Below are 10,656 nucleotides of genomic sequence, written 5' to 3' on the forward strand. Positions count from 1 at the left end.
GATTTTTTAGTTAAACGCTCGCAGTCGCGGTAAAATGTTTCACCTAGGTTGACATAGAATGTACATGACATGACACTGAAAGAAGAGATATCAGTGAGAGAATACACGTGTTAGATATTGGTAAATAAGCAAGAAGAATGTTATTTCAAAAACGTTTCAACGGTTTACAGTCTTGTGCACAATATTTAAGTTCTCGCAAAATTCATATCTAAATAAAATTGTACCGTTGGTTACTTTCACAGCACCCACAGTTTACCGACTTTTGAGATAAAGTAATCGCATAAAAAGTTAACGAATCGCTTTAATAAAAAGCTAAAATATTTTGCATTAAACAAAGAAATGATTTTCTTTTAAAAACACTAACTTAATTTTAAAATAGGCGGTTGACAGAACCTCGGTCCTCTCGCGGGAGTTTTTTTCTCATGAGGGTGTTTTTGGCAACCATGGCACATGTGCCAAAAGAAATATTCATTGGATTCATTTCCGTGGATTTATGTTTAAAGGTTGTGCTGTATGTTCTTTGTTTTGAATTAAAAGCGTTTTCTTTGTTTTCAACGGGCAGTTTCCTAAACTGTCTGGCTGTGTTATTTCAAGAACCTTTTCTGGTATGAAAGTATAAAGCATATTCTACGCGGGGTTTCACTTTCACATTGTCAGATACCCGCAGGTGTGTGCAAGTTTTCATGCAATTAGTAATAAAACAACAAAGTTTAATATACTTACAAATAGTCTTTAAAACATACAGCATGTTTCTCTCCAGTAAATACTAACAGTCCGATTGTTTCTAGGTGGAAATGCAACTCCGTATTTTGCCTTTGTCCGTACCGATTTGGATTAATATTTATGTCCCGATACATAAACAGTTTTTTGTTTCAATTTAATTCGTAGTTATTTTAAGCTGATATGAAAAAGAAGCAAAGGCAGACGTATATGATACGTGGGTACTTACAACGGTAGCTTGATCTAGGATGTACTCGGCTCTTTTACTTTTCAAACTCAATTACTAGACTTATTATGACTTTGAGCTTTACCTACTGACCCCACAAATGATAGCGCTCATCTACTGATTAACAGTCCTGGATTCCAGGCCTTCTACAGTTCTTGACCGGAAACCATTTTCAGTCCCAATGTCACCGTCATCTTGACCTGCTGACCTTTAGAACGATTGCGAGTACAATGTCAACCCTAGGTTTTTGCTGTTTTGAAGGTGAAATCAATGCCTTTCACAAAATGAGGGACCTCTGTTACAAAGTGGTCAAGTTACCGGATTTTGAATCACCATAATTCTGCGGGTTCAAGTGTAACCGGAGCTCAAATTCTTAAATGAGAAAGCCACGAAGCCTGCTTACAGAATAATGTTGTTTTTACCGAAGTGTTCATACATCAGGTGTCTTCCTCAACCAATATCATCTGTTCAAAATCTTTAAACTCTTTTTTGCTTTAAAAGTAAATTTAAAAAGATGATTTTCAAGCTGTATTCTCAGTAAAGCTAGCGGTGACTCGGAACAAGATTACATTTTAACAGCACTTCCTCAACTAGAGTTAACTTTGTGGGTACTTACTGACATTACATCTTGACATACTAGAGGACATTCATAGACCATAGACAATAACCCCAAGTTTGGTGGTAGAAAAACCAATTTTCCTCCAATTATTGAACCATTTTGGTCTCGATGTCACTGTGACCTTGACCTTACACATACTGACTTCCAAAACAATAAGGTCACCCACTAACTGCTGGCAAACATCCAATGAAGTGTGACAACTGTAGGGCAAAAGATTCTGTAATTTTTGGTCAAAAACTGAAGTGCCTACGCAGACTATAGACCAAACGGCTGACTTGAGCAAAACAATATACCCAATCTTCTTCAAAGAAAATGATCAAGCTAAACAAGGAAAACTTCTGCTTTCAGAGCTCATGTTTTATTTTACACCAAAATAAATATAAATACATCTTTCTACAAAATAAGTACAAAGTAAATAAGATTATCACTTCAAGGGAATCAGTACTGAACTGTCTCTGCTTATAAATCAGAAATCTAATCGTGAATTCAGAAACTTTATATTGCTGCATAGCAATCTCTGGTACTTACATTGTATATTACGCGGTGTACATAGAAAATGAACAGTTCCAGTATGACAAATGCATAAGCATGCTGCATCATTTAGGCAACTAAATGGGAGTCACCATTTTGCAATATTACTTCATTTAAAAAAAAAAAGACTACAAAATACAGAAATGACTTAATGTATTAACAAAAGTCATGACTGACTAGCAGACACAACCACTAAATCTGCTGCTCTCTAAGATATAGTAAGTTAACTTAGTATATGATTCACTAGTCAAAAACAAATTGTATTCAAAATTAAAGAAAAAAAGATTTCTTTTTATTGTATCAACACACTATTCAGCTAAACTGTCATTATCATGTTATAATTTTCCACTCTGCTCCCAAACCCTATTATGTTTATATAAATCGAAAGCTCTCCAGTGTGATGCTGTAGACAACTGTTCTGATGGAGCGGAAATTCCTGGCAGTGAAAAGGTTACACTCTCTTTCTGTCTTTCACTCGAGAAAAACTCCATTAGGTCTGGTTCTTTGTGGTCCTAAAAATAGAACAAAACATTTGTTAAAAAGTGCTACACAAAATATTGATCACTCAAGGTCAAAAGGGCATGAGCAAAATTTTTAAAGAACCAAGGGGTTTCGAGAAATCTAAATGAACAAAATATAAGGAAAGCCGTGGGGGACCACATAGCATAACCCTGTGCGACTGAGCCAGCAATGCTTCAGCAAACATTGTTTTACTGTCTGCAGATGAGGCTTTAGAACATAAACTTCCTCTATGGAAATGGGTTAAGAAATTCAGCACAGTAGGCAGTTTTATAAAATTTAATATTAATCTAATAATACTGATTATCTCCCTTTAATGAAATATCTTACTTTAAACAATGCAAAAAATACTTCTCTCACAAAATGATAATGAAAATTCTGCATCTGGATGGCAGCTCTATTTCTTTGGCTTATCTTTCTGAATTAATTACAGTCATAAGAGAAATATAATCTATTGCCAGATTCAATGCTTCTGCAATAGCGGTCTTCAAAACATTTTTCATGTACTTGAATGTTAAGATCTCCTTTATCATTTATTTTTTCATTTTCAACTAAAAATCATGCTTTCATTATCCCTGTTATAATTTTTGAACCATGACAAATTTTAAATTTTGTTTTTAAAAGTTTTGCTTTTTTTACAGAAACATGCTGCTTCTATGCTTACAAAGATAATTTGAAAATACATAAAGACACCAATTTTCATTTTAATGGTGCCTAAATGTTTGAAACATTTAAAAACAATCTTTGATTACATACCTTGAATTTAGATTTTGGCAGTTTAACTTGTTTAGCCCTGGCTGTCTTCATTTCAGCCGCCTGTTTACACACTTCATCAACAGGGACTTTGAGACTAACAAGACCACTAAATGCCGATCCTTCAGAGTTAACCAAACTTGCAGCCTGAAAAATTACAATACAGTCAAACTGGTGTCTATTAAGTCCAAACAAGAGCAGCGCTTATGGGTGCTAACATCTGTCTCTGGGAGCTTGATGTAAGGCAATATGTGTTTCTTGCCCTTCTTACTCACCTAAAGATGACACAAAATGTATTAAGTTTCAAAGCTTCAGTATTCAAGAAAAGTGAACATAAACAAAAAAAATCCAAGAAATAGAAAAAAGTACCAATTTTCCCAGTTAAAAGGGACCATAATTTCAACAAAATAAAAGAGATTTATGGTAATTGACCTCCTTATTTATCTAATGACAACAAACATGCTTCAAAGCTATAACCCTTATAGTATTCATGAAAACTGGACCTGTACAAAAATCTAAAGTGTATCTATCCAGAAACCCCCCCATTTCACCCCCAGAATAGTACTTAGAACACCCAGTTTTGGAGACAGCTTAGTGAGGGGGCGCAAAAGTGCAAGAAAAACTCAGTTTTCACATCCAACTTTAAATGCCAGTGGGAACACTGCTTAACCAGTGCTGACTATCAAATTTTCATTTGATTTATTTTTATACATTTATCATTTAACTTATTTAGAAACATACTAATTTCCTTGCATATACATGTAGTGTACTATATACAAAGTTATTTTAAGTGTCATTGTTAAAATTCAGTTTAATCCCAAACCTTTTCATTGATTTCAGTTTTTGTTGACTCAGACATTTTTAGTTTCCTCTGTAAGGCAGTGTCCAGGTCCACAGAGCACTCTTTCAGCTTCTCAGCTTCCAACTTCATTCTCAATGTGCTGTTGTACTCCGGCCGAGCAAACATGTGTTCCTCTCCACCGGCGTATTCATCTATACCATTCTGAAAATAACTCTTTTACATCTAGTTTTCATCATTTTCATAAGTACTGAAAAATCATTTAAATTTATGGACATGAATCTTTGTGGTTGTCTTAAAGTAAACATACATCCACGGGTATGGCAATTTGTGGATTTCAAATTTCAGATGAAGGTTGAATATAGTTGTACGTATTTTTTCATTCAGATTTAATTTCGTAGATTGACACAACACCGAAATCCATGAAAAGTAGTCCCAATAGAATTCTAGTGACTTACCTGTGCTCAATTCCAGGTATCACTTCCTTAAGTGGTAAAACGGCGAAAAAATCAACACTTGTATTCTATTTTATTTTAAAGGTATATGTAGCTGCACGTTAACAGGCGACAAATATCCAAAGATACTGTGAAATCATTCATATTCGTTGGGGACTAATTTTCCTGGATTTCATGGTTGAGTCAATCCACGAAATTTAATCCCAACGAACAAGTAAAATTCCCATTCATTTTATGTTCAAAAGTTGAAATCCACGATTTCATATTCCCACAAAATTGCCGTTTTGACCAAAACCACTAAATTTCATCCCCACGAAAGTAAATGATTTCACAGTACTACAATCTATCACATAATCATTGGGGACATTTGTTGATATATTTCTCACCAAATATACACCTACATGCAGTAATATTTTCACAAAAAGCACAGACACAAGTGAAAATGCCAATTCTGGAGTTCTTGCCTGATATTCTCACTATGCAAATACGTATGATTGTATTTCAATAAATAAGCCATGAATTAACAAATGTCATGGGAACTGGACAAAGACCAAAGACTATCTGCCTGTAACACTAGCAAGCTGACTGGCAGTATACAGATATATAGATATTTTCTAAACATGAACATACCTCTTGGAATGGATAGGTGTACTCTGTTTCAGTATGTGTGTACTGGTTTTCTCTTAGAACCTTCACCTTTCTTTTTGGTCCTGTTTTCTCTGGAACTCTGCATGCTGCTATAGGATCCTCTGGCTCAACAGATGGAATCTGATTTATTGGTGCTTGTCTAGGGGCATCAGGTCTCTCTCTTACAACTGTCACAACTTTCTGACCTACAGTTTGTGTCTTTGGAATACTCTGGATGGATTTTCTATCACATTTATCCCCTTGAGATTGAGTTTTTGTCACACTACTGGGCTTTGAAACTTGACCTTGATTTACACCAGTTTCCTTCAAAGGAACATACACTGACTGGCCTTTAACTTTGTCAACTGTGTATCTGACAGTTCTAGCATTTTCTGACATTTTACTTGAGACTTTGGTCCCTTCTGGATTAATATCAAATTCATCATCACCATCATCTTCATCATCATAAAGCTCTGGTTTATATGGCTTTTCAGGAGACAATTTTTGTGATATATTTCCACTCAAATTTTGATCTGTTACTGTGTCATCCAGATCAAATCTGACTTTTTGTTTCTTGCCTTTATCAATTAAATTTTCAGATCTAATGTTTACTTTTGAACTTTCATCAAACGCTTTCATAGGAGTTAAAGTTAAATCTGGGTCTGGGTTAGCATCAGGTATTTTGAAAACGTCATCCTCATATGACTTAAATGCAGTGTTACTAGAATTGTTTGCCTTCTGAGGTGTAATACACAAATCTGGATCATACATGAATGAAGAATTTTTTAATTCCGGTTGAGGTGCCGAATGAAGCAATGGGAGAGAATCTTCTTCGGAAGACTGAGAAAAATCCCAACCAGGTGGTGGAAACCGGGTGTGAGGTTTTGTACTGTTATTGTAGACTTCATACTGTGACACTGCTCCATGTGTCCTCCCAGCTAGGCCACTAGGATACTTGTGAGGCAATGGCTCTGTACTTTGACAAATGAAATGGGTTGCCATCCTATGCTTGTGACATTTGTGAAAATCTGAAAGAAATAAATAATAAAATCAGAAACAAGAGGCCCATGATGACCCTAGGTCACTTACCTGAGTTTCACAGCTTAAACAGGCTAGAGAATGTGCAACCATAAGAGGACCATAATATGTTCCAAGTGTCAACAAGAGCTGCGCCAAGCGGGGCAATATACGCCCGAAGGATTTCATCATAGGAAGGGAGCAAAATTTAAAGAACTTAACTGTTGTAGCCCAAAGGAGTGGAACAACAAAAGGAAAACTTCAAAAAACAAATCTAAGTCCACAAAAAAATTATTTAAAGTCCACAAAAAAAAATCCTTATCAGGTACAGGTATGTAAAAATACACCTAAAAATTTGAGGTACCATCCATGTTGTACCACAGAAAAGTGGTCTCGGTTTTTCCCTACAGCCAATAATAAAAAAGTTTCAAAATAAGCTATTTATAATAACATAAAAGGGAAGTAATTAAAAACAAGCGCTGTCACTAATGGTGACAAATGCCCCCGCAGCGCCTTGACCTTTTACCTGGTGACCCCAAAGTCAATAGGGGTCGTGTACTCAATAAGTACTATTAGCATGTGAAGTTTGAAGGTCCTGGGTGCAGTGGTTCGCGAGTAAAGTGCCTTCATGCAAAAAGTTAACATTGGCCCCTGTGGCCTTGACCTTTGACCTGGTGACCCCAAAGTCAGTAGGGGTCGTGTACTCAATAAGTACTATCACAGCATGTGAAGTTTGAAGGTCCTGGGTGCAGTGGTGCGCGAGTAAAGTGCCTTCATGCAAAAAGTTAACATTGGCCCCTATGACCTTGACCTTTGACCTGGTGACCCCAATGTCAGTAGGGGTCGAGTACTCAATAAGTACTATCAGCAAGTAAAGTTTGAAGGTCCTGAGTGCAGTGGTCCGCGAGTAAAGTGCCTTCATGCAAAAAGTTAATGTTGTGACGAACGAATGAACTAACGGACGGACAGTTGAAAACTAATACGCCTCCCTTTGGGGGCATAAAAAAAACTTATTGTAAGTGAACAAAAAAGAGATCTGCCAAATAAAAACAAGAGCACTGCAATGCAGAGCAATATACACAAAGCAAAGTCATATATGACCTTTGACCCTTAAGTGTGACCTTGACCTTGAAGCAAGTCATCCGGAACATACACTCTGCACATCATCTCAGTGTGGTGAACATTTCTGCCAAGTTTCTTTGAAATCCTTCCAGCAGTTCAAGAGTTACAGAGCGACACGAAACAAACTGATATGACTTTTGACCCCTAAGTGTGACCTTGACCTTGAAGCGAGACGTCCGGGACATGCACTCTGCACCTTGTCTTGGTGTGGTGAACATTTGTGTCAAGTTTCTTTGAAATCCTTCAAGGGGTTCAAGAGTTACAGAGCGGACACGAAACAAACTGATATGACCTTTGACTCCTAAGTGTGACTTTGACCTTGAAGCGAGACAATCAGACATCCAAAACATGCGCTCTGCACATTGTCTCGGTGTGGTGAACATTTGTGTCAACTTTCCTTCAAATCCTTCAAGGGGTTCAAGAGTTACAGAGCGGACACGAATTTGCTAAGGACAGACGGACGGACACCAGCATCATAACATAATACGTTCCTTCGGGCGTATAAAAATTCCAGTTGAAGTAGATTACATTTACATAAACTAGTGTGACAAATGACAAACAGATCAAACACTATATTTTTGTACATGCTTATTAGGTCTTTAAAACTGGATGAAAAACTCAGACAACTTGAGCAGGCTGAGAGTATCTTGGACCAAGTTGGATGATGATGCATCCAAGGATCATGAGAAGAAATATAGCTTATAGGGGGTGGGGCTCAATTCCCCTATTTGAACAAGTTCGGGAGCAGACCTTAAAAGAATCCAACAGACAGGTTTGGTGAAGGTTTATCAACCAGTTGCTTAAAGGAATTTTTTTTTATTGTAATATATATATCGCATATGAACATGCAAGTCAATGTAGCCAGCTCTTTAATAAACTGTATTATAAAGGATCATTATTATTAGTTAAATAAATTACATTTCTTGTGATTTATTATTTACTACTTGTGATTATCTGTTTATTTCGCAGTATTTACGCACTCGTATCGTCAGATCAGAGAGATGGCCTGTTTGCACCAGGCTGGTTCATTTGAACCAGGCTGATCCAATTGACCCATAACAAGAAATGTACACATAGGCCTTATAAACCATACTTGTCATAAATATCAAATTGTGTTGAAAGACTTGTAAAAATGTGTGCTTAGAAAAACACGTTAGCAATCTTGTTTTGGCATGTACTCTTACTTCTGAGTGTGTACTTCGTGCTCAGACAAGCTATATAAGCTGCCTTGACTAGATTTTTGCCACAGAACGACAATTAATGAATGCGGGTCAGGACAGCCCAAATCCAAAACGGCCCATACCAAGACAGCCCAGTCCAGGACGGCCCAATATATATTAAATATACCGTAATATACCGTTATGACAAATTAAAGATGCTATTTTATAAGATCATAGTTGATTTAGAATAAAATTATATTAAGGGACAATTATTTTTTCTGATTTAATAATCGCTATTCACTTCTTAATTGCTAGAATAAAATAATTTATTTTTTCTTTTTAAGTGTCTAATGATCGTATCTATATAACGATAAAAAATAAATTTAAATAAGACATAAAAGTTAAAAAAAAAGATATGGCTTATTTTCGTACTTCCTATCCATATTTATTTATCTTTTATGGGCATTTAATTGCTTTAATTGCTTTAATTGCTTTAAAAATTAATTAGTGTTCATTTTATAGATGTTTTTTCGTGTCCTGCCCTGTTGTCCAATTATATGTATAATAAAATATGTTGTCATTTTTGCTATGTAAATAAATAAAACATAAATAAAAAGAATTATTTGAAATTCTTGGTTATTCTTGGTTATTAATGAAAACTGGTCCGTCATGGTATGGGCCGTCTTGGTTTTGGGCCGTTTTGGTGACGGACCGTCATGGATTTGGACCGTTTTGACCCGTCACCCAATTAATTGACATCATCTATCAAAAATGTTTTTCAATAATATATAACAACAAAAATTCATTAAAAACTTTATTTTAAGAATTTATAAACACGCCATTTAAGCACGCTGACGGAAACAACACTCTCATTTGTTGATAACATAACAAAATGTATGTATATGGAGAGCTGTCTACCTAGACCTTTAGTTTAGGTAGCTGGAATCTTCAGCTACCTAGACCTTTGCTCTAGGTAGCCGGTTGGCCACTTCTTTCTTAAAATAATTCTTCAAAATAAGGTCAGGATGGGACGACAATGTGTGAACAAACTATGAACATTTAACATTTTATAAACAATATTAATTAATTTCTTAAATGTATTGTATATTTCAACCTCGACCGATTATCCGACTACTCCTTCAATCCGAAATACGAATTTTGGTCATGTCAGAACTTGCAATCAAAGCACTCGAATGAAAACGTTACAATGAGTAAAAACAATACAATGATATATCAAAATACATAACCGTGTACCTAAAATAGCTTTTAAATCTAAATGTGTGTGTTAAATGTAAAACACACTGCTTTAATTCGATTTTGATACATTTTCCAAAAATCGAATCGCCTCTGTTTCCGCCATTTGTAAACATTAAAGTGACTGGTTGCCATTTTAAATTGGAAGTGGCGCAGAAAGATTCGACTTGGTTGGATCATCTTATGTAAACTTGTTCAATAGTCTAGATGTAGATGTAGTCGGAACTGGTTGCCCATATGGGCGACTTCTCCTTCTTTTCATCTGGAAATCAGTGCAAGATACTGAAAATTAAGCTCAGCAATTTATTTCAGGATCTACAAGGTACTTACTGGATCTTTCATCTACATCTTTCACCCAACCGTCGATTTCCGACTATCACTTTCCATTACCAACAAACTATACCCAAGGAAGGTACTTACAGGATTCTCGCACCACAGGTCAATTAACCAAGGTCGTAGGAGCTGGGGCTGGGGAAAAGAATTTATTAATACCAGCTGATGCAAGAACGCGGCATGGGCATGGTAACATATACAGCTTTAGACACATTGGCACATCCAAAGATTCTTATAAGTATTCATTTTTCCCTAGAACAGTAGGTCAGTGGGACATGTTGCCGGCTGTCGCACACACAGCAGCCACAGCTGACTCCTTCAAAGCTTATGTTACTGTGCCTGTCCTAACCTCTGCCCTCAATCTTTAAACACCGACCAGTGTACAAAGTTTTATTAATGTAAAATTTTGAAAGTTTTATTGTTTTTTCACATGTACAAATCTGTTGTAAAAACACCATAATTTTTTATTCAGTGCATACACATAATCTTCAAAGTTATGAAGGATTGTAGTTATTTAAAGA

At 36.0% G+C, this 10,656-nt stretch overlaps 1 protein-coding gene across 1 annotated transcript; it reads right to left on the minus strand.

The window, feature by feature from the left end:
• Positions 1-1,901: 1,901 nt before the first annotated feature.
• On the minus strand, positions 1,902-9,959 carry LOC123526458 (uncharacterized). Its single transcript, XM_053522988.1, has 5 exons — positions 9,803-9,959; positions 5,253-6,277; positions 4,192-4,371; positions 3,372-3,515; positions 1,902-2,608 (listed from the first exon to the last, which is right to left on the minus strand). The coding sequence occupies exons 2-5, from the start codon at positions 6,249-6,251 to the stop codon at positions 2,432-2,434; spliced, it is 1,500 nt and encodes a 499-aa protein (XP_053378963.1). The 5' UTR covers positions 6,252-6,277; positions 9,803-9,959; the 3' UTR covers positions 1,902-2,431.
• Positions 9,960-10,656: the final 697 nt, after the last annotated feature.

Source organism: Mercenaria mercenaria, chromosome 14, assembly GCF_021730395.1.
Source record: "Mercenaria mercenaria strain notata chromosome 14, MADL_Memer_1, whole genome shotgun sequence".
NCBI classification, from domain to species: domain Eukaryota; kingdom Metazoa; phylum Mollusca; class Bivalvia; order Venerida; family Veneridae; genus Mercenaria; species Mercenaria mercenaria.

Coding starts and splice junctions, on each gene's coding strand:
- LOC123526458 (XM_053522988.1), bottom strand. CDS start 6,251: ATGGCAACCCATTTCATTTGTCAAAGTACAGAGCCATTGCCTCACAAG. Junction 4,372..5,252: donor ACACCTATCCATTCCAAGAG/GTATGTTCATGT, acceptor AGTTATTTTCAG/AATGGTATAGATGAATACGC. Junction 3,516..4,191: donor AAACTGAAATCAATGAAAAG/GTTTGGGATTAA, acceptor GTAATTTTTCAG/GCTGCAAGTTTGGTTAACTC.